This window comes from Bombus fervidus, chromosome 14 (assembly GCF_041682495.2).
Source record: "Bombus fervidus isolate BK054 chromosome 14, iyBomFerv1, whole genome shotgun sequence".
In the NCBI taxonomy this organism is placed as follows: Eukaryota; Metazoa; Arthropoda; class Insecta; order Hymenoptera; family Apidae; genus Bombus; species Bombus fervidus.
In genome coordinates this window covers 7,503,447-7,527,403 of record NC_091530.1, presented here as the reverse complement: position 1 = coordinate 7,527,403, position 23,957 = coordinate 7,503,447, and the positions used below count along the sequence as shown (strand labels likewise).

Below are 23,957 nucleotides of genomic sequence, written 5' to 3'. Positions count from 1 at the left end.
GATTAGACGATTGGATAAAGAATTAACAATTGCATATTCCTCTCTATATTAATGTTATTTTAAGCTAGAAAAAATAACGTGGACAAGTTTTGTTATATGTGATATATAGTACTGGTACAGGTATATAGAAGTGCGAAACATGGCGCTTAACCTGACTGTGAAAGTTCATCCTGTTGTTTTATTTCAAATTGTTGATGCTTATGAACGTCGAAAAGCGGAATCTCACCGTGTTATTGGTACACTGTTAGGTAATTTTTCATTTTGTATTTATATAAATGTAAAATCCTGGTTTCTAAGTTTCTAAGTTTTTAAGTTTCTAAGTTTTACAAAAAATGTTTTTTATAAATTAATATGCGTAGGTACCGCGGAGAAAGGTATGGTTGAAGTTACAAACTGTTTTTGTGTACCACACAAAGAATCTGAAAGTCAAGTTGAAGCTGATTTAACATATGGAATCGATCTGTACGAATTGAATCATAGGGTTAATGCTCAAGAAAATATTGTCGGATGGTGGGCAACTGGAAACGAGGTAATTTTCAATAAAAATGATAATATTTTATGTATTTTTCAATAAAAACGATAATATTTTATTGAAACAATTTTTACAGGTTACTACCCATTCTTCTGTTATCCATGAATACTATGTTCGTGAATGCAATAATCCCGTTCATTTAACTGTCGACACAACATTAGCAAACACTACTAGAATGGGAATCAAAGCTTATGTCTGTGTTCCATTAGGAGTACCTAATGGGAAACAAGGTTCTATGTTTACACCAGTTAAAGTACAAGTATGTTATATTTTGTATAATATGGATAACATAAAACAAGTATTATATGATTTTTAACCATTGACTATATTTATTTTTACAGATTACGTGTTATGAGCCAGAAATTGTTGGGCTACAGCTCTGTTCTAAAACTCAATTACCAGCACATGCACAAATAACTGGTGTAAAAACAGGAGGAGGCATAGAACCAATGATGGATCTCTCTCAAATAGCAGAAGCTAGTGCTAAACTTTCATCCATGTTGGAACAAGTACTTGCATACGTTGATGATGTGTTAACTGGAAAGCAACCACCAGACAATCAAGTACATAATCGAACATAAATTATTGAAGTATTCTTATATAACTGTTATAAATTATTATGTTTTTTAGGTTGGTCGTGCTCTTCTTGACATGGTACATTCAGTGCCTAAAATGTCGAGCGATCAATTTGATGAGATGTTTAACAGCAATGTAAAAGATTTATTGATGGTCGTTGCGCTCTCACAATTGATAAAAACGCAGCTTCAGCTTAATGAGAAACTTACATTGCTCACAACTCTGTAAATTCTGCAACATAATTCCGAAAATTCTGTAACGCAATTTGTATGAATAAAATACATTTTAAATTTTCAAATTTTTATCGTTTTATTTTATCGTTAATTACAATGATGTTTGTAGATTTGATAGATGTTAATATGATAAGTAAGAAATAAGGAATAAATAAAGTTGTTTATATTTTATATACATATATAAATACAATCACTAAAATACGCTCTTTTTGTTACAAAAAAGATATCACTTTATTGATTTAGGCAATGTATTAGGTTTCGCAGACGGATGATTCGTCTCTCTGATTATCTATCAAACTGACCCAATCTGGAACTCTATCAGATTTCAAATAATTCTCTTTTGTCAGACATCTCAGTGGCAAATCTACAGTTCCACATATAGCACCGCCTAGCCATGCTGTGTAATTTGGTTTACTGGGCGCAGTATGAAACATAAATGTTTGAATTTTTAACTTTTCTGAATAAAGATTACTTTTTACAAGAGTTAAAAGCTCGGATTTAAGACGACTTGCAAAGCCTTTTGCCATTGTTGTGCCACCAATTAAAAGTATATTTTCTGCTAAAGTTCGTCTAATGTCTATTGGACACTATAATAAAAAATGTACTTCTTTAAACTCAGATTGAAGAAAACAAAAAATTTTAATATTTGTATATGTTAGAGTTATACCTGAATAATAGCATCTAGAATCATTGTAGGTATACTGAGATTATCATTATCCCTTTCCCATAATACTTCAAATGCTTTTTCTCTAACTTCACCAGGTATATTAATACTTTTAATACCAGGGTACTTAACTGCTGGAGGAGGCTTAGGAGCATGTGCTGTTCCTAATTTAGATGATCTTTCCATAGTAGTAACAAAACACGTTCTTACTTTTATATCTTCTACATGCTTCTCTGTGATATTTACATTAGGATATATCTCCTTTAGAAATTTCATCAAATGCCTGCTCCAAAAATATGAATGTTATCAAATAAGTCACATTAATATAATATTAATTATTAAATATTTAACTGACTCGTGTACAATTTGACCAGCCAAAGGAAGAGCCTGCCATGCCTTTAGAACTGGTTCGCCCTCATAAATAGGAATTAATGTAGCTTCCTTATATCCAACGTCTAAAACTAAAGCTGAATTGATACCCAGAGTGCTGATAGTTGCTAAATGAGTAGGTAATAACATCAATGATCCAATTTCAAAGTGCCTAAATAATACTTTAACCAATGTGTCCCTAAATTGTGTCGGAGCTAATAAGGATTCCAAAATTACAATCCTTGCATCCTTTGGACTTATTACGACGTGCCTGTCTCAAAAGATATAATACTAATGCGCATTAGACATTAAAATAAATATGATAAAACAAAAATGACGTATCAAATGTACAATCCGTACCTGAAGAATAAGGCATGTAGGAATTCGACGAGTAATTGATACAAATCCTCCGTATCTTTGTAATCGTAAATTCTGCGGAGTTCTCTAGTTTCTGGACACTTAATTTCCGTTCTTATTATACCGCGTGGAGTAGGTTCGCCCGCGTAACCAAATCTATTTCCAAATTATGTATTAGTAAATATTAACATATTAGAATTCTTTTTGCGTGAAAATAAATGCACGTACTTTGTGTATGCGCTACCAATATCGAATATCACCATTTGCTTGTCCGAAAGAAATCGGAGGCCTTCATAACTACGAAGCATTTTGACAGTTTGTTTCTTTCTGTTATATCCCGTTATACTATTGTAACATAACCTAAAAGGGCATTAATCTAATATTAAAGTAGTACGAGTTTTATACAAATATAAATTAATTGGGAAAACCTTTAAACGTTTAGATTGACAGATGTTTCTGTCTTTATTTATATTTAATGTTAGAAAGAGACATAAAAATTACAAGTGATTGTAAACTTCCCTTTACATTTGAAGTTTGATCAAGTGGATATGTAATTTATTATTCAAAATATAAAAAAAAGTTTCATATCTTTGGATATTTTTTGTTTTTATGTACTTAAAATTATCATTATCTATGTATTTGTATATTTATTATTCTTCATTATTTGTAATAATAAACCATTAATTTGTAATAATTATATGACAAACTTTATTTATTTATAAAATACAGAAAAATTCATATATTTAAACAATCATTTCAAGTTCTCTTGCATAGTCAATAGCTAATGTAGCTAAATCTGCACTGGGAATTGGTTCTTCAGTTTTCTTTTCACTAGTTGTACTAAAGTAAAAGTAATCATCTTTCGCTAAATTCCAGTTCTTTTTTGTCGCGAATGCTTTCATATCTGCCTCAGAATTCAAGTTCAACATCCTCGAAGCATCTTGTATAGAGATCTTATCATATGCACTTTCCATACATGCTCCTATTTCATCCCGAACAGTGTTTAATAAAATATCTATGAAAAAATTGTAAGATGCTGCGGGTACATTGCCTTTTGCTAAGAATATCTTGTTATATGAACCTTCCATTAAATATTGTTCTAAACTCAAAGGATGTCTGATATAAACATTAGATTGTATTTGATCGGAAGGCAACAGTTCTAATTCTGTGTGAAATTCGGCCACGCGATTCTGAGACAGTAAGAATAAGAGATTTAAACCAAGAAGATGGTATTTATATGCAGACTCCATTAATCCTGATTTGTAATCAAAATAGTAACACTTTAATTGTGCCATATAACGTTCAAAAGAAGGTATATCTTCAGTTACTATACTCCATTGTGCACCAATTTCTAAAATATCACCTGTAATCATAATTAAATATAATAATAATGACAAAACTTTAGTAAATATTTTCTTTCAAAATCGTACATATATTAATACTTACGAGCTATAAGTAATTCATTTTGACTAGCTGTGTTATTAGATGTTGGAAGAAACATCAAATGTGTAAGACCAACCTATAGAAATTAATTGTTTAATAATTAAAATGTACTATTAGAATAATTAAAATGTATTATGCAGTCAAAATACGATGACAATACACTTTTGACAGTATAAGCAAGGTTATATTGATGTCGCTTACACATTGAAAATACTAAAAATACTTTCAAATAACATTATGTATTTTATATAGATCACCTTTAATTGATTAAGTAATTCACCACATTTCTTTAAATTACACGGAGTCGCCGCCCATTCTTCTTTCAAATTTTTATATACAGGAACAACATCCTTCAACGCTGCCATTTTTGGATACACTGCAATCATACAGTATAAATTCTATATAGATACTCACCACTAAAAAAAAAAAACAAAGACTCAAGTTGCAAGAAAACAAATTCAAATTATTTATTAATTTTATGGACAGAATATATACAACAAAAATTTGATCATATAAATTGAACTTTATGTATAATGTATTGCTATTTTATATATTTAAGAAGTTAATATTAATTTAAAAGTTTAATAGTCAATATGTAAACATTTGGAAAAATTCTTGATGAGCAAATTATTTATAAAAAAAATATTCAACTGTTTCATAACAGATGTAAAGTATAAACTTTTAGATAATAGGAATAATGTATTTAATTAATTATCACTGATAGAAACATACAGTTTATGATTAACATTAAATTAGTATCAAGATAACAGAAATTTTTATTAACTATGAAATTGAACCAGAAATATTTTTCTTATCCTAATTCTGATGTTTCGAGTTAATTAACAATTTCCAAAATATTTCATGAAAGTAGAAAAATGCGCGCGTTGTGGCTACGTCTTAAGGTCAATATCTATTGCTGTGCAGGGACTTGATGTACTTGAGAGAAACGATCTTTACCGGCCTTCAACTTCCTCTTCCCGTAACTGGATATAATGGCGTCTGGAGTAAGTTTGTCTCATGTAATTCGAACTACTAAACATCGTCATTATAATGAACAAATAGAAACATGAGTCTCGGCAGAAATGGAACTTAACGTGGTAATCAACTAATGGAGTCTCGATTTATTTCAGACACTTTACACGTACCCGGAAAACTTCAGAGCTTACAAGGTGCTCATCGCAGCTCAATATTCCGGTGCCCAAGTCCATATCGCATATGATTTCGTTTTCGGCGAAACAAATAAAACTGAAGCATTTTTAAAGAAGTTCCCACTGGGCAAGGTAGGGCTACCTTTAATTTTACATATTTTCATCCTTTATTTATGTTACGTCTTTCTTGATAAACCAGCTGGTATGTTTTCTATAGAAACATTAACAGATGAATGTTTTGTATTAGATTGTGTAAGAAATTATTATTAGAACATTAATTTTTGAATCCTTTGTTATTTGATTCATTTTTATCTTATTCAAATAAGTGTGTTATTTTGTTGGTTTTCATTTTCCAGTTATCTATCAGATGTTTAACGATACATACTATTTTTTATCTTAGGTTCCAGCATTTGAAACATGCGATGGAAAATGTATCACAGAAAGCAATGCAATTGCTTACTATGGTAAGCTCATATAATATGATATTTGTATAAGTGATGTTATTTGGTATATAATAAGAATTTTTATTTCTCACAGTGGCTAATGATCAGTTAAGAGGCAAAACTGATCTTGAACGTGCAGAAATCATCCAATGGTTTGGATTTGCAGATTCTGAAATCCTTCCTGCTAGTTGTGCATGGGTGTTCCCATTGCTTGGAATTATGCCGTATCATAAACAGGTATGAATAAATTAATTTTTTATAAATTCTCCATTAAAGGCAAAAATGATTGAATGTTCTAATTATTTTTGTAACTCAAGGAGATATATAAGGATTAGCATATTATTAAATGCATATGATTCTTACATATGTATCAAACAATATGCATACAAATTTAATTTCTTCTTTATAGCTTTTACAATCAAAAGTAAGTGATTTTATGATAAAAATTGCAGAATGTAGAACATGCTAAGGACGATGTGAAGAAAGCACTGACTGCCCTTAATTCTCATTTACTTACACGTACTTATTTAGTTGGAGAACAATTGACACTAGCAGATATTAGTGTAGCTATGACGTTACTTCATTTATACCAGTATATTCTGGACCCAAATCTACGTAAACCATACCAGAATGTGAATCGATGGTTCCAAACTGTCATATATCAGCCTGAGTCAATAGCTGTAATTGGTCTCTTTAAATTGGCTGAGAAAACTCTTGAGTATGATCCAAAGAAATTTGCAGAAACTCAAGGAAAAGTTTGTATTATTTCTTTTATTATTTCATAAAAATGCCTATGTGTAATATTATAATAACAAATTATAATGTTTATAGTCTTCAAAGAAAGAGAAAAAGGAGAAGGAAAAGGAAAAGGAAAAAAAAGAATCAAAAGAAACAAAAGAATCTAAGAAGGAAGCCGTCGAAGAACTGGATCCGGCAGATGCTGCTTTAGCTGCTGAACCTGTAACCCGAAATCCTTTTGATGCATTACCTAAAGGCACTTTTGATCTTGATGATTTTAAAAGATTCTATAGTAACGAAGACGAACTAGAGTCTGTACCTTACTTTTGGCAAAAGTTCGATTCGGAACATTATAGTATTTGGCTTGGTGAATACAAGTATAACAATGAACTAACAAAGGTAAAACAGAAATGTTTAAATAAAAACAGCATCACATTTTTGTTATGTCTCTGCATTTTGATATATTTTTTATGTATTTTTTACAGGTCTTCATGTCCTGCAATCTCATAAGTGGAATGTTTCAACGATTAGACAAAATGCGAAAAGCCGCATTTGCGAGCGTCTGTCTTTTTGGTATGGAAAATGACAGTAGCATTAGTGGTATTTGGATTTGGCGCGGACACGATCTTGCTTTCACGGTTAGTGCTTTCCTTTATAACGTTTATTATATTTTTGTAATTCTGCAATTCCAAATAACAATTACATTTTTTAAAACAGTTATGTCCAGACTGGCAGGTAGATTATGAATCATACACTTGGACTAAATTAGATGCAACTAAAGAAGAAACAAAACAACTGGTCAAACAGTACCTCATGTGGACTGGTACTGATAAGGAGGGACGTAAATTTATTCAGGGAAAAATTTTCAAGTAAAAATTTGCCATATGCTTATTATTAAACAGAACACTTTGTTCGCATGAAATAAACGTAAAAAATCTGATAAAATATTATCAAAGTTTACATGCAAACCCTTAGAATCCTATATTGAAATAAGGTGATTTACAGAAAAAAAAGAATGTTCCTTTCCATAGGTCACTATTCTAGCAACTTGATGCTTTTACCTTTTAAGTTTATATCGCGTTTATATTGAAATATCATTCTAAAATTAATTTTAACGCACTTTTTTCAGTATTTGAATTTATTCTAACATCGTACGAATGTCGTTAATTTTGTAATGGAATACGATGGACATAATATATCACTTCGGCATATATATTCGTAGAAATTCCTTCTTCATACAATGCGTTAAATTATTTAATTTATTAAATTGCTTTTAATGTATGACGTAAACAACAGTAATTTAATAGTACTTAAGAAGTTACTTTGTTCATTTGTTATTGTTTAATAAAAAAGCATATAGCATGATTTTTGATAGAAACAGAAAAATTATGAATACACTATACACTTAAGTATGCTGCTATACGTACTATAAATCATCTTCCATATACTAGTTTGTGTGAACTATAGTTTCAAATATAATGCATATTTTTACAAAAAATGAAGTTGTTGATTTTTCGACTATTACAATAAATTTCTATATTTCACACATTTTGTATTGATATTTAAATATCAAATATTCCAAATATTCTAAAAGAGCACAAAAATCGTTTCAAATATTTATTTTCAAGTTTTAACAAATAACTACAATAACAAAATGTTCTTTATATTATATTTACAAAAAATCACTTGTTTACAACAAGTTATAATATTTAAAACCCTTTTTCATCCATCCATGCTTTAACAAGATTTACATAATCTCCTCTGAATACAATTTGTCCCAACAGTTCATTTGTACGAATACCAATTGGTCTGCATGTCTTTTCCTGTAAATATTGCTTTAATTCAGATTCTAATGCCCAAATATCTCCATGAATTTTACGAACAATAGTCAATCTTCGTATTCCTCGTTGACTAATTTCAAGATAAACAGGTTGCATATAATTTTTTGTACGTTGTATATAGTATGGATATTCATGTGGTTTAGCTATTAAATAATTAAATAAAATAGAAAATTTTATTATAAATTTTATTGTAACAGATGTATTAATACATTATTGAAAACAACTTACCAACAGGTGGTTTCCATCCAGATGGATATTCCTTCTTTTCTAGGTGAGGAGTAGGTATGATTTTTGGTTTGAGTAAACGTTCTACATATTCCCATTCTTTTGGATCCTTTGATACTTCATAATCAGTATAGTTGGAAAGGTCTATATATTTAGGTGAACTATTGAAGGAGCTCCATCTTTTCTGCATATAACATGATATATTTCAGATAAAGTTTTTCATTAAAATTGAATCATACGTAACGATTATTATGAGAAGTAAACTGATTTTTCCAATGATTCATTATTGTTTAATATCGTTATTACGGTTATATAAATATTTGTAGGTCATTGTGTAAAACCAGATAAATAGAAATTTTATCACAAATATATATCACCCTTCATTCCAAAGAAGTCTATGTTTCTAAATTTTATTAAATATATTTTTATTTATCTCATACATTTTTCTTCAGAATAATATGGCGTACATTTTATTTTGCACAATATTTTCATCTTCAACAGATTTTGCTATTCAACATCCATTTCAGAATATCTATTAATCTTTACATTCCTATTTTTCAAACAATAGAGATTTACAACAAAATTTCGCAAACGCAAAAATACCTTGTTGATCTATGTACGAGCGTTCCTGACATTAGAAAAAAAAGAGCAAAACAAAATTCCTAAAAGATAAAAGTAAATAAAAACCGCAGACATAAATACCTCGCGTGACTTGGGTCTAGCATGGCCCTTCGTTACTTTATCTCTAAAGTAATCATTATGGAAACGTATGAGAGCTTTTGCGGGAGCTTATCATAATATTATTCCTAATATTATTCTCAATAAACTACATTAACGTAAAATACCTGAGTAATAACTGGTGAAACTTTGTTTGATGAATGAAATTCACTAGAATAGGAGAGGATAATCGTGGAAAGTTTCGAGCGTGTGAAAAGCCGAAGGGCAGCCATTTTGATTTGAGTAAATAAGGGTCGGTGGCCGCCATTGGTGCGCACGGGCGCGTCTTCCTTTTCGTTCTCGTGCCAGATCGGATATTTCCCAGCGACGCGCTCGTATTTCTACCGTTTTTCGTTCTCAGTAGAAAGATCATCTCGGACGGTTTCGATCCTAATAGACGAACGTGTCATTGAGCGATCGTGATTCTGTAAAATTCGCCAAATAACGCGGGGTTAAGTTATCAGAAATAGTATATAGATTTCGAAGTGCCGCGTTGTTCCAAATTTCGCTGGAGTATTGTCAGTATATATCATACTTCTTTCGAGTAGTTTTTCGGTTTGTTAGTAAGTATAAGTTTTTTGTTAAGCGAACGTGCAGCAGAAACGGGGTTGCGTGAAGCTAGAAGGGTGGAATTCATTGAAAATAACTGGATGAATTAGCGCGAATGGACTATGGACCTGGGAGAGGTCGCGTGTTCTACCGTCAGGTGGCGGTAGCCTCAAAACAGTGGGACATCGTATAGACACCCTGCAACGGGACTGTGTTTTTCACAGGATTGTTTTCCGCGTTTTCCCGCAAAAACCACGCTCTTTTGCTGTGATTTTTCGTTCCAGAGGTAAGTACAATCGACGAATTGAGTATCGAAATTATAAATTCTCTGGATAACCTCTTAATAAGCCTGCAGTAAACCTTGGAAATCTTGAATCGAGTCCGACCTTTTGTTTATTCGTGGCGATTTTTTCGCGATGATTTGTTGCGTGATTTTCGATGATTCTCGCCCGCTTAAACCCCAATTTTTATCATGGGCAGTTAATATGTGATCCGGTCTTTCCGTCGAGACGAAATTTTGTAGGATCCGTTAGGTGATTGTTAAGGTATCACGGTAAATATTTCAAAGTGATATTCCCTGACCGAGAAGAGGCACTCCGTGTATCCGTGTAAATGCAAAGTTTGTCACGTAATTTTTCTGACCGCCAGGGCCGCATCTATCAACCCCACTATCCGGCCGGCCGCTCACCTACTCACATCTAAGACGAATTATGTAGTTTTTCCACTTGGTATACAGTCAATTTGTTCCTGTCTTGCTTAAAAGAGGAAAGGTATATTTTTTTCATTTATAATTTTATCCTTTTTGCAGCGCGCGCGTGTGTGTGTGTGTGTGTGTGTGTGAGGGTGGGGAGAGAGAGAGAGAGAGCGCAACTGTAAAAAGTATTTGTACACCATTGTATTTATTATCGTATTTATATAATAATTAATTGAGTCCAAGTATATTAAATTCCATGTTATTTGATTGTACTTTTGTATGACTATAAAAATTTAATGCTATGGAATTAAATGTGGAACCTGATAAAAGAATGCTTTATTGAAAAGTAAGGGTGTATACAAATATTTTTTATAGCTGCTATATATATATATTCAGCAGCTGCAAAAAGTATTTGCACATCACTGTATTTATTATAGCGTTTGTATATTAATTAATTAGATCCATGTATATTAAATTTCATATTATTTAGTAACATTTTTATATAATTCGAAAAATTTGATACCTAATAAAAGAATATTTCATTGGAAGATAATGGTATGCGTAAATACTTTTTATTGTCATTGTATAAATATTTTTTGGATGGAAAAAGAAATAGAGTTAACTTTTAATTTAGTTTTGATCATTTTTTTAAAGATGGAAATATATAGTAATCTTTCAGAGTACAATATTATAAATAAATCCAAGATTTCTTTTCACTTTTAAAATATATATTGTTTTATTAATAGGAGAATTGACAAATTACTCTGAATGCTACAATGGTAATAGCAATTATCATTTGATCAGTAATTTGCTTGCAATTTCATATTATGAATGAAATTGCAGGAGCCCAATGTGGGTGGAAGTGAGATGGCATCCAGGGAAAAGAAACCCTTAGCGCCTTCCAAAGCAAAACAGAAGGCGAATAATGATTCTGGCTTGCCATCGAACGAAATTAAAAGTAGAAAAGGCAAGACTTTGTCGAATCTAAAGCAACAGCAACTTGCACGTGACATAATAGAGGCTGTGGCGACTGGTAGTCAACTTCCTCCAAAATTAGAGGCAACCCTTCCACGTAAAAAGGTTCTCAGGAATCTTAAACGTAAACAAAAGCTAAGAGTAACAAAGGCCAATTTAATTAAGTCAAAAGTTACAAGGAAGGTGACCAGTAGAAATTTATGCAGAATAACTTCTGATATTAAGAAGGGTGTGAGGGCTAAAAGAGCCAAATTATCGGAAGAAAACAGTACTAAGACATCTGATATCAACACAAAAACTTTAGAGAACCCGATAAACGAAGCAGAGGGTGAAAGTATAGGTACAGAAGGAGGTAATAGAAGTGCCAAGAACAATCTCAGGACTAAAAAGACCAAGTTTATACCAAAAAGTAGCGAATTGGAGTGTGAGGACATTGTGGACAAAGATACAGATTCAGTTGCTGGATCCAGTATCAAGAGCAGTCCAAAACTTAATAGGAAAGGTAGAAGCTTGGAAAATTTAGATTCTTTACCTAGGGGTGTTAAATCAACCAAATTTTCGGGATTTAAAAGAAACAGTATCAAAGAGAAAGACACTTTCATAAAGTCAGAAGGTGATATTAAATATACAAAAGGAAGAAAGAGTACCAGAGATATAGATTGCACTAATATAAGAGTTTCAAAGTCACTTCTGGACACCAAGAGTTCTATAGATCTTACCATAGACGAAGTGATAGCTTCAATGTTGAGTGATTCAGAAATAGATAATCAGCAAGGAATAACAGAGAAAATAGAAGGGAAAGTAACAAGGAGGAAAAAGATGTTGGTAGAAGAGAATATAGTCCCGGATATTGAGATAAAAAAAGAACCAGACAGTGAAGATATCAAAATTACTTCTGATGGAGAGAATCTGGAAACAGAATCCGTTCAAAGTGCAATCCAATTGAGGAAAAGGTCGAACGCATCGATTAGTCAAAGGAGTTTACGGAATGGCAAGTTACGACAGGCGGATTGTGTTATCTCTACCGATTTGGAGCTTAAAAAACGTCGAAGATTGAATTCGGACGACCCTGTTAGTTCGGAAGTTTCCACAGATAATATCGCAGATAGTAATATCGATACCGAATCTTGTTTTTCTGAATCTAGCGGTAACGATTCTCAGACGGTTATGGTATCAACTAAAGATGAACTTTGCTTAAAACAAGAAACACTAAAAAATTTCGAAGACAGTTCGCAAATTGTAGTGGAAATAGAAAATAATAACAATAGTGATAGAGTAGATAGGACAACCGAGATTGGACCTACTCTTCGTTCGAAAACTAAAGCCAAAAGTACCGAAATCGAAATAAAAAATGACAATATCAAAGGCGAATATACACGAATAATACCGAAAAACGCGGAAGTGCAAGAAGAGCTGAAGAAAACGAGTAATTTAGATCAAGTTAGGAAAGATAATATTTTAGCGAAACTTTCTGACAAATCTAAGGGTCGAAGAAGTAGTTTAAACATAGATATGAAGAAGACAGTTAATTCCTTTTATGGTACGGATAAGTCGGACGGTAATCCGAAGTCTCAGATAGATCAAATGATAGAAAATATCAAGCTTACGATCGCCAAATCTATCGAGAGTAAAATCTTTGGGCCGGAGAAGGGTCTCGGATTGAATAAAAATTTTGAAGTACCAAAAATCGAGGAGATAATTGCACCGCTGAGTGCGGAGTCGCAGAAATTAGGATTGGAGGACAGTACAGACGAGGATAAGTCTACTATTTCCAAGAATGAGATTAAATCGGACAATTCAGAAAATTCAGTGGCTGAACTGAAGCCAAAAGTGGCCGATACTGCCAAAGAAATTGAAAAACTAGTCATGGGTGATATTGAACTAGCTGAAACACATTCTCAGAATGTACAAGAGAGCGATTCTTCTGACAATGATGCAAGCTGCAACCCTCATAATGCTTCTGAAGCAGGTTCTGTACAGATTACAGAGAACAATGATAGCACCTGCAAAGCTATGAACCAACAGGAGGAATTGAATGATATTCGTAATTCGGCAGAGCAGTCTAAAGAGGACGTGGAACAAGTTATAGACGATCAGATAAAGGTTTTGGATGATGGTAAAAGATCAGGTCTTAACAAAAAGTCTCCGAGAATAACGGATAAAAGTCATCTCGAAAACAACGAAACTGTTAAAAAATTAGGTAAAGTATTAAATAGAATAGCCCAAAAGTCTGAAAACTGTGAAGAGTCTTTGGAGAACTCCAGTAAACCTGTTTCTGAGGAAACTGCTTCGAATGACGAGCCACCTAAGAACGAATCGACAAACAAAGCGGCTAGTTTAGAATCTTCAATTGTTTGTTCAGTAATCGTGTCGAAGCAGGTACAAGAAGAAGTTACAGAAGAAGAAGCAAAAACAGATCAAACAATCGTAGATGAGACTAAGATTTCTGCAAATGCTACTGTGGAATCCGATGATGTAGAGACTTTAGAAAGTATCTCTAAGGAAGTAGAAAGATTGGTAGCAGAGGATCAATTTAGCAATCAGTTGCAAACGAGCATGAACGAAATGCAATACAGGCAAGAATCAGTAAGCAAAACTACAACAGACATTTCATTATCTAGTAAGTTAGGTATCACAGATATTGAAAAACAGGAAACAAGTCTTTCCAAAGTGGATGAATCAGAAAATTGTGATGCACAAAATAAACTTGAGATACTGGAGAATACCAAAGAAATTGAAAAATCTGAAGAAAGCGTGTCAGAAGCAACACAAGTTGCAAAGAAGGACCAGAATAATAGCAGAGTACCACCTACTTCCGATTCCACAACGAACTTTAAATGCACCGCGAGTCCTGTTTCTAGCGATGCGTGTAATCCTATCGAAGATATAAAAAAAGATGTAGATGAGAATGAAAAAGACGAGAAATGTAAATCGAGTAATGATACAGATAACAATAACGCTGGTAATAATAATACTGAGAAAAAAGTAATTTCGTTAAAGTATAATTCAGAGAATAATGATACAACTATAGTAAAGGAAGAAATAGAAATACCAGACAATATCGTGGAAGAGCAAAAATCTGCTGGCGATGATAATAAGAAACGAGTATTAAGAGCTCGCGATAAAACGAAAAAGTTCGAAAAGGGACAAACATCTTGTAACAAAGAACGCATCGAAGGTGCTCCAAAAATTAAAATGGAAGAAGAAAATTCTCAAATATTGCAGAGTTTTCACAATGAGGAAGATACACAGGATTTGGAAGAAAAGGCTCATGAAATGATCACAGATGACGTAGATGATTCTCAGAACAGCACTGAAACAGACACTATCGAGTTAGAACGTCAAGCTCGCACTAGACGCAGTAGGGAGGTGAAGAAACGTAAAGAGGATCAATTAAATACTTTAAAAAATAAACGACCAAAACGGGAAATCCGGAGATACGATCAACAGAATAAAGAGGAGACACTATTGGACAATGAGGTAGCAAAGATCAATGAGAACAACCGATCCTTTTTAAACAAATATGAAAACGGAACAGAGAGTGCAACAAATTTCAGAGGTTTCTCAGAAGGGGTTAGGGGAAGTTTGGAAAAATGTCAGGACAGTACAGATAGTATTAGAAGCAAATCAGAAAATGACTTAATTATCACAAAAGAGCCTACTAAAAAGACATGTGAGAACAGATTATCTCGAAATTTATCTGAGAACCATGTGAGCAAGCAGTCAGGGAATATAGACATTCTGAATGCCGATTGTAAGCCTGTAAAAACACCAGAAACATCACAGAAAGATTCTGATGAGACATCCACGTCTGGTGAATCTTCTAGCAGCATCAATATTACTCCAAAGATCTTGGAAACACCAGAAGACAAGGCGAAAAAAGAGTCGATTCTGAGACTTCTCGGGTTAGAATCTCTGGAAAAGGCTGCTGAGCGATTGAGCCATCAAAAGGCAAAAAAGGAACAGTACACAGGTACCCTGAAAACTGTAATCCGTGTTCAGAAAGAAAAGGAGAAAGACAAGAGGCGATCAAGGTCACCATTGAAAATGGTATTGAAACAGGGACGTGGAGATGGAGAAGGAGATTCACCTGAAAATTTCTACACTATTCAGAAGGAGGTGAGTTTTATACAAATGTGATAAATTAATATACATTGAATAAGATGAAATTTAATCAGTTACTTATCATATTGCTTTTTATTTTTCAGTTTGGAACCGGTGGTTGGGGAGATAGCAGCTCTGGTGCGAACCGAAAGTTCTCTACTAACCACAGACACTCTTGCGGTAATCCTGGTTGCGGGAATAACTACATTCTTAATCATTCCTTGTCCTTCTGCTTAAAACACACGTTCTCGTCATTGTAGAAAGAATTGCTTGATATTTTTTTTAACGGATTGCTCTTGCTTATTATAGCAAGATTATTTCCTTAATCGCGATTTTGTTACTATCTAGTATCAAGCAGTTCTTTAATTCATAAATCACCTAAAAAAAAAGTATCCTGCAAATCATAATAACTATATAGTTTTCTATAACAAGCATGTTACTTTGCGCTATTGCTTCAACATCAATTATATTTATTTTCTAACTTTCCTATTATCTTCCAATTAAGTTGTCCTCACTTCATCAAAGTATTAAATTAGAACATCAGATTTAATGTCGCATAGCTCTGTAATAATTGTGGGTTATTTATTTTTTTATCACAACAGATGAAGATAACGAAGACACAGCGCCGAAGGATCGTCAGTCTCTTGTTATTCCAGAGAAGTCCTCCTCTTTCTCTATTCATCCTGGACGCTTGTGCGCGGACGTCTGTTGTTACTGCTTTGGAAAATTCGGTTCTTTGGACACACCGATGCATCTTGCTCAAATGAAGTCCGATGAGAGACGCAAAAAGATTTTGATCATAGAAAGACATCTGACTAAAGATTCTTGCTTATGTGATGCTTGCTACCGTCATGTAGACAGAAAGGTGGAAGCTTGTTTTAAAAAATTTTCAGTGTCATCTAATCGGTCTTTGAATATGTAATCTTATTATGTAAAATTTCTTGATGTTTAGGCAAATACAAGTCCAACAAATATGCAAACGAAGCCACAGAAACAACACAGACAACTCATGGTGTCCAAGTGCTCAGCCCGCGAATGTAGAGATGCTTCGCGACATCATGTCAAACGTCGATGGTTGCTCAAGATAAAAGCTGGTCTGCAAAAACAGGTTAGTGTACCAGTATAAGCTGGTAAGAAAATAATGCAATCTGAAGTCTAAAATCCAATTTTAATCAAACTTTCAAATCTACAGTTACATTATTATTTTTTATACAAATATCTATGATAAATATGTTTTCTATACAGGTGGACATTGATTGGGAATCGAGTCAACACACGTCCATGTCGTTCTGCGCTAGCCATTACTCGAAGATCGAACGATTCTTGACTTGTGCGTTATGCAAACGTAGGTTGGCGAGAAATCACACTCATCAACTAGCTAATGCGGAGACTGAGGAATTAAATCAGCTGCTTGGACAACAAGGGATTCCTGCTATTCTGGCGGCCGGTACTTTCGTTTGCAAATTGTGTAGATATTTCACACAGTTGCAGTTGAAGTATAAGGATGTAGAGAACATGAACACGAATCATAAGTCGTTCTTCAAAAGTTATCGGAAAAGGTATGGTTCCCTTGATACATTTACAAGATTTAATTTTTACTTTTATGTCTTTATATCTTTATCTTTTATTCTTTTTGTATATTCAGAATCCTACACTATCACGATATTGAGGTCTTGGAAAATGAAGACGAAGATTCTTCTCAGAATCAGACTAAGGACAAAGACAAAGACAAGGACAAAAGGAAGAAAACCAAGTGTAGCACTCAATCTAAGACCGGAACTTCCAAGTCTCCGGATGGTATGACAAATTCAGCCTCTGAAAAATCTACTCCAGAACCCACCAAAAACGAGGAAGCGAGTTCTGAGATGGACAACGAAAGCCGTACCGCAAAGGCAAATGACGATAACGTTGGGATGGACGTGCAGTTCCTCGGTATTGAAAGCACCGTGGAGAAACTGAAGAAACGCAAACTGCTTGATATGCATCCGTATACAACATCAGATGCAATGATATCTTGTGATAATCCCAACGAGGTTGTCGAGATCCTTGCAATGGACAAGGAGGTGACGCTAACTAGATTGCCAAAGAGGCCAAGGACGAATAATGACATCACACCGGTTGTACAGAGACTCGGTGCTAATCCTTCCATTAGTGTACGTACTCTTTTTCCTGGCGAGGAAGAGATGAACCTTCACGCCAATATAGAGTTTACAAATGTTCGAGAAATAACGCCTCAAGGTTGGGAAAAGTGCGCCACCATGATACAATATGACAGAGACACGAAAATCCTCTGGCAAGAGCTACAGAGACCATACGGGAATCAGAGCTCGTTTCTCAGACATCTGATACTTCTGGAAAAATATTACAGATCCGGTGACTTGGTGCTAGCCCCGAATGCATCACGGAATGCCATTAATTACTCAACTTCTGTGCAGAATCGTTTAATATCGTACGAAGGTCCAGAGAAAATGGACGAGCCAATAATGGAACCGATTGCCTCAGAATATCACAATTCTCGTCGACTGAGTGGTGGTTACGTTCTCGAAAGGGATAAGCATTCTTTACCAAGCACAAGTACTCCCAAACAACCATCGTCCACCAGTACTACACAATCTATAAAAAGTAGTCCTCCTCGGGTTCTGAAGTTAAACCCTGGAGTATCGATAATTAAAAAACCACCTCCTAATCTGCAACGACTAAACCTTCCATCTACCAGCGCTAACCCCGCGAACGGTAACGTGAAACGAAAGGACGGTCAAAAACTGCCAACTTCTTCTGGTGGTAAGGTGTTTCATTTAAGTGAGCCCGAGTTTAAACGATTGCAAAATCTAAAGAAACAGAAGCAACAAATGCTCACGGAGAAACAGTCGACCAGTTCAAACGGCGGGACAGGTAGTTTGAGTTCTTCGGCAAACGTGAAGTCGGCGACGCAGTATCAAAAGGCGCAGATAGCTGCGCACACACAGTTTCAGAAGCACCTGAGAATGCAGCAGGAGATGCTGAGTCGGCAGAGCAGAAGTGATTTTGAGCCGTTAATTTGCGACGTTCGCGCGTTGGCAAACGAGAATAGCCCGACGCAAAACTTACTGCACAACCTGAACCTGCCGAAATCAATCCAGGTGACAACAAAGACGTCAAACCAGATTCCGATATTGCCAAAAATACCGAAGTCGCTGACGGTAATACCGCAAACGGTCACTAGACCAACTGAGAAATGAAACAAGTGGACAAATAGGGGTAAACAGTAAGTAAACAAATTATAGATGTTAATTCCTTTAGAGGAGAGAATGTACACGAGGGTTCGTATCCGATCCTGAGTGAAAAGGAGAGTGTTTGTAAAATAAGATGGAAATGATCGGCAGATCGTAACGGACCAATTAGGGAGAATTGTTGATCGAATTTTGCGTTTCGATGTCGATCGCGGGAGATAAAGAAAGGTATTGAGGAAGTTTTGTGGAAGCCAGCTTACCGCGAGAAGCGACAATATTTGCCTTATAAGGATATAAAAAATAAAAAAAATAAACTAAAAATGGAAAAGTGTACAAGAGAAAAACTCTGCACTGCTCAAAAGAAAATACGGTTATACGATGAACGATAATACGTGTCATAACAATCGGATGTTTGTCGATGCGCGTTCGAAACGTATTTGCATACGCGCATGCGTATATGTCGTGATAGTATATATATAGATACATCATTTCAGTTTCGTCGGAAAAACGATACAACAGCGAAGAAAAGAACATTGACTACAATCGTTAACGATCTTGTACATTAACAACCAAAGCATCAATGTGAAAAAAAAATATGGCGAAACATGGTAAAAACCTGTTTCCAAGGAAAAGTGCCTAAAAAATGTATGTCGCGAACAAAATCGTTAGTTTTTAAATGACAAAGTATAGTATGTTGAACGGACTTGAAACACACGTTATAAATATGGTTATATATATATATATGTGTGTGTGTGTATGTATGTATATATATATATACATTTATATGTTATATGTATATATAATATATAATGCATACTACATACATATATATATATACGAACAAAAGGAGAAAACAACAAATAAAGATAAAGAAGGTAAACGAACGATCGTTCGAACGAGTGAAGAGTTTAAAGGAGAAAAGAAGAAGGGGGTGCATATATCTTGAAAGTTTGTGAATCAAGGAGCTTTGATTTCACCCCCTTTTGTTTCTTCATTTATATGTTCTAAATCTAAAACAGAAAAATCAATCCTCGATTGAGAAATACAGCTTTTCTTTGAATCTTTTTCACGAGGAACAGTCGAATAGGATAAGAGAGAACATATACCCGACGAACGAAATGAAGAAGAAGCTGACGATTTGCCTTACTGTTGTTAGATAAAGAAAACAATTCATGCTAGAGACATATCTGTCCCACGCGTTTTTTGAGATCTATACCTAAAGGTTCTTGAGGCTTCAAAGAGCACTTTCAAATCGGTAGTTCGTTCCTTTTTCCGCGTATCCCGATGGAGATATAGTCGAAAATTCGTGTCGAGATGATATTGCGTATATTCTCGCGAGGTTGGCGTCACGGTGTAGATTTCCTTACGATTTTTCTCCGTACGCCGAATATATTTTTGTCTACCTGTGAAAAAAAGGAAATATCGCGGAATTTTGGAGAGAAAGGGAGATAGAAGGATAAAAAATAGGACGTGACCTTCTTTGTCGTGAGTAAGGTACGAGACAAAATAATGACACCCGAAGAGATTCAATTGTACATTAGAAATGAGGAAAAAAAAATATATAGATATATATATTTTGGCCTGCTCGGAGAGTAGCATAATGACCACATGTAATTAATTCTTATTAATCAGGGGGCGATCGTTGAGCGAGAAAGCTAAGCGTTTGTCGTATGAATTGATGAATACATTTCTATAAAGTAGGTGTAGATTTATTACGCCTCGAGCTTATTTATTACGTTACTATAATATCATTATATTACATTGTACATAACTGATAATTATTTCTAGTTTATAACTGATTATTATTATTATATTATTAATTATTTCATTATCGATAATTCTATTGCTATTACGGTGAATTTTAATCATCCTGCAGGATTCCTTCATCAATCGTGTAAGACGATCGCGAATTTGAGAGAAATATGAGGATTTCGAAACTCCTTTGATAAGAGATACACAAGATAAAAGATCGAAAGGTTAACGAATGAATGAGCGAAAGACTGAAAGAGCGAGAGAAACAAGCAGAATGAATCCGTTTCCTTCTTCTTCTTTTTCATTTTCTTCATTTTGTTTGTTTTTGTTTCTGTATGAAGTCGCCATGTGAAAGGGCGTAAAGGAAAAAACAAGTTGAAAAAAGATGTTTGTCGAAAGAGAAAAAAAATCCTCCTTCAGACACGCAAACCGTATGCAGTCGGTTGTCGCGTGTCGTTTCGAGGTTATGTTATTACTGCCTTAAAGAAATGCGCGTGATCGATTGTAAATAGTAGTAGCAGAGAGAGTAAAACTTGAAAAATGTAATTTCAAATCAGATATTGCGCCTGGGAGAACCTCAGTTCGCGAAACAAATAAAATGAGCAATTAGAAATGAGAAATGCTTGAGCATTGTTTGTTGAATGATGCACTCTATAACGATGAAAAAAAACGTTGAAAATCATTCGAGTTGAGGGTAAACCCACTTTTGAACCGATTAAAATTAACGAGAGGATTAGCCTGACGGTGACGTCTGTTGAATTCCAGATATTTCTACTTAAAATTATCTAAACTCGTTTTCTGTTTATTCTGTGTCTTTAAAAAAGGGCAATAAAATAGTCTGAAAATTTTTTCACGCTTTATTTGTTATTTAACTAGCTTCGTTTCTTGTTCGTACCTTCTTTTTTTCAAATATGTAACTGTATCTTTAATTGTTGCTTAACCAAATGCACTAGTTAACATGTTCACTAAAAATCGTTTGCACGGAAATAGAATCGGTTCAAGAGTATGTATACCCGTTCTAATTCTTTAAATTTTCATTTTGGCTGTGTTGAGCTAGGACGATTAACGGTCAAAGAAGATCGACGGATAGATAAATTTTATATCGCACGGACGAAAGAATAATTTCGTCGAGTTCAGGCGGAAATCGTTCGCTCGAGTGTTCTGGCAGCTTCATTCACTTATCAAATCATTGTTAAAACAAATTTTGTACATTGATAATCATCGACGAAGAAGATTAGTAATGATTTATATCGAAAATCTAGAGACATTTTTTAAATTACTATATTATAGCATATCACTTTGTAACTAAGAGATTATTGACCTGCTGATATTGTAATATATCGCAATATATTCGAACATTCATACAATGACACGGTAATACTTTAGTAAATCGTAATATAATTTCCTACTAAAGTATAGCGCTTAATCTTTGAATCTTTTTTTTTTATAAATTAAATGTCAATTGTAAGATATCCTTTTTATACTTCGAAATATGAATTTGAATATAATGAAGTGAGAAGTACAGTTGTAGCGACGTAACTGTTAGACGAAGTAACGAAGAAGGCCAGGAACTCGAGGTGTGCGTAATCTAATCTGAAAAAAATTCACGTGGCGAAACGTAAAAAAGAAATACAGGCACACGTATACACGTGCATGGTACATATTGTACAGGATAGTCGTGCACAACTGTGTGGCGCATATGCGCGTGAACAATAGGAAAGAATGTCGGCGTGAGTATTATATGTATATTAAATATATATAATACTGAACGTGTGTTATAAATAAATATATATATATTATATATATATTAGTATATAAAATTATAATACAATAAAGTACTTGATGGTACGTTATACATATTAAAATGCTCTATTTTATTAAGGATATTTTTGATATATCTATATATATATATATTATAAATATGAATATAAATATAAATATATGTATATCGAACTAAAATCGATCGAACCCACGATCAATGTAATTATTGTTATCGACGGGACGATGGCGTTTAGAATTTACGAAGATAAGTATTTACTGAGCTGTGTGCAGTGCGTGTCAAATTGTAATTTCTAAATCTTACATAATCCCGTTATTAGTAATTTCGACTGGACGAGATTGTCGACCAGCTCTCTTTTTTTTCTTCTTTCCTTTTTCCTTAAGTCTTTGATCTTTTTTCTAGAATCGAGAAAGATAAAAAATGAAAGAAAAAGAGACGGCTGACCAAAAAAAAAAAAAAAAAATGGAAAAAAATACGCAGATATGTTGATAATGGTAGTATCTTGTGTGTATAGAGCAGTGATCTTGTTCGAATCGATATATCATGTAATCGAGCATATCTAACCCTTATTTATTGTTTTATACAGAACTGTTGCCTGCTATTAGTGGTCTCAAATCCTTCCGTTTCGTTCCCACTTTCTTCGTTGATGCAATCAACACAAGGGAGTACGATTATTGTTGTAGGATAATTGTTACAGCCCTTCTTTGTTACGTGTCTTCGTGGACGTGGTGGTGATTCGAGGAATTGTGAGGTCGTTCCTTTGTTTGACTGCATCAATTCTTTTCTTTTTATTTTTTCTTCATTTGTCTTTATCTAATTTTTCCATTTCTTTCTTTCTTTAAAGCAACAACTATATTTAATTGATGCGTATTTCAATTATTGTAAGTCTCAATGTATCTATGGCAGTTTCATGTTTAAAATATACCTTTTCTTTTTTTCCTGAAATTGAGTTTTCGTGAGTGTTAATTATCGCAGCTGCGCCATCATAAGTTAATAATGCACGTTAGAAGAACGTATCGAATGAACGTATGATACAAGAAAAAGAGAGGATAGTACGACCGTTTTTAAATTGATTGCTCAAGACTTTTTAATTGTTAATCGTCCACGCTCGTTTACGTTTGTATGCCCAAATTGCGTCAATGAATTGTTACATTGTACAAATATTTATCGCGACAATGAGAATCGACCTTGGTACATGCAACGTTTTTAGCGACAATGGCGAATTATTTAAGTAGCGCAACGTACTTTTTTTCGAATTATTCGATCGAATCGTAAAAAAAAAAGACGAATGTGTATTATATCGACGAACCGATAAAGCAATTAATTTTTGTCAACAGCAACTGCATACTTCTCAGAAAATGAACGCTCGATAAGTGCGTATAGTACGGTTATACGTAAAGGAAAACTAAAAGTAAGGGAGAGGTATCGGGAAAGAAAGAAAGGGGAAGTGAGAGAGAAAAAGAGAGAAAGGCAAACGGTGTACGAAAGAGTGAACTGAGTTTAAGTTTTAAGAATTCTATTTTTGTGATGAAAAGAAAAGTGTAATTATCGTAGTCAAGAGGGACGGCAGGAATCGTCGAATGATTTTCACTCAAAGAAATGTAATCG

General features: G+C 33.9%; 6 protein-coding genes across 8 annotated transcripts; 3 read left to right on the top strand and 3 right to left on the bottom strand.

Annotated features, from left to right (window-relative positions):
* The first annotated feature begins 65 nt into the window (after positions 1–65).
* On the top strand, positions 66–1,406 carry Eif3f1 (eukaryotic translation initiation factor 3 subunit f1). Its single transcript, XM_072017128.1, has 5 exons — positions 66–248; positions 360–529; positions 609–791; positions 874–1,095; positions 1,163–1,406. Exons 1-5 carry the CDS (start codon positions 140–142, stop codon positions 1,334–1,336), a joined length of 858 nt encoding a protein of 285 aa, XP_071873229.1. The 5' UTR covers positions 66–139; the 3' UTR covers positions 1,337–1,406.
* Positions 1,392–3,204, bottom strand: Arp10 (Actin-related protein 10). Its single transcript, XM_072017127.1, has 5 exons — positions 2,960–3,204; positions 2,735–2,887; positions 2,361–2,645; positions 2,009–2,288; positions 1,392–1,928 (listed from the first exon to the last, which is right to left on the bottom strand). Exons 1-5 carry the CDS (start codon positions 3,037–3,039, stop codon positions 1,593–1,595), a joined length of 1,134 nt encoding a protein of 377 aa, XP_071873228.1. The 5' UTR covers positions 3,040–3,204; the 3' UTR covers positions 1,392–1,592.
* A 211-nt stretch (positions 3,205–3,415) lies between these two features.
* On the bottom strand, positions 3,416–4,590 carry Rpn12 (regulatory particle non-ATPase 12). Its single transcript, XM_072017129.1, has 3 exons — positions 4,432–4,590; positions 4,178–4,250; positions 3,416–4,094 (listed from the first exon to the last, which is right to left on the bottom strand). The coding sequence occupies exons 1-3, from the start codon at positions 4,558–4,560 to the stop codon at positions 3,475–3,477; spliced, it is 822 nt and encodes a 273-aa protein (XP_071873230.1). The 5' UTR covers positions 4,561–4,590; the 3' UTR covers positions 3,416–3,474.
* A 436-nt stretch (positions 4,591–5,026) lies between these two features.
* Eef1gamma (elongation factor 1-gamma) lies at positions 5,027–7,448 on the top strand. The gene is made up of 8 exons (XM_072016838.1): positions 5,027–5,178; positions 5,305–5,454; positions 5,723–5,786; positions 5,860–6,002; positions 6,218–6,520; positions 6,597–6,902; positions 6,989–7,141; positions 7,221–7,448. Exons 1-8 carry the CDS (start codon positions 5,167–5,169, stop codon positions 7,374–7,376), a joined length of 1,287 nt encoding a protein of 428 aa, XP_071872939.1. The 5' UTR covers positions 5,027–5,166; the 3' UTR covers positions 7,377–7,448.
* A 658-nt stretch (positions 7,449–8,106) lies between these two features.
* Positions 8,107–9,550, bottom strand: Mrpl49 (mitochondrial ribosomal protein L49). Its single transcript, XM_072016846.1, has 3 exons — positions 9,415–9,550; positions 8,573–8,753; positions 8,107–8,487 (listed from the first exon to the last, which is right to left on the bottom strand). The coding sequence occupies exons 1-3, from the start codon at positions 9,517–9,519 to the stop codon at positions 8,213–8,215; spliced, it is 561 nt and encodes a 186-aa protein (XP_071872947.1). The 5' UTR covers positions 9,520–9,550; the 3' UTR covers positions 8,107–8,212.
* Positions 9,551–9,692: 142 nt separating this feature from the next.
* East (enhanced adult sensory threshold) lies at positions 9,693–23,740 on the top strand. Of its 3 annotated transcripts, XM_072016835.1 has the most exons (9): positions 9,693–9,804; positions 9,873–10,121; positions 10,484–10,605; positions 11,276–15,623; positions 15,713–15,788; positions 16,211–16,473; positions 16,561–16,716; positions 16,854–17,167; positions 17,254–23,740. In XM_072016835.1, exons 4-9 carry the CDS (start codon positions 11,361–11,363, stop codon positions 18,824–18,826), a joined length of 6,645 nt encoding a protein of 2,214 aa, XP_071872936.1. In that variant the 5' UTR covers positions 9,693–9,804; positions 9,873–10,121; positions 10,484–10,605; positions 11,276–11,360; the 3' UTR covers positions 18,827–23,740. The 3 variants fall into 3 exon arrangements, with proteins under 3 accessions (XP_071872936.1, XP_071872937.1, XP_071872938.1); XM_072016836.1 differs by lacking the exon at positions 9,693–9,804 and having other exon boundaries at positions 9,808–10,121; positions 11,373–15,623; XM_072016837.1 differs by lacking the exon at positions 9,693–9,804 and having other exon boundaries at positions 9,808–10,121; positions 15,713–15,746.
* Positions 23,741–23,957: the final 217 nt, after the last annotated feature.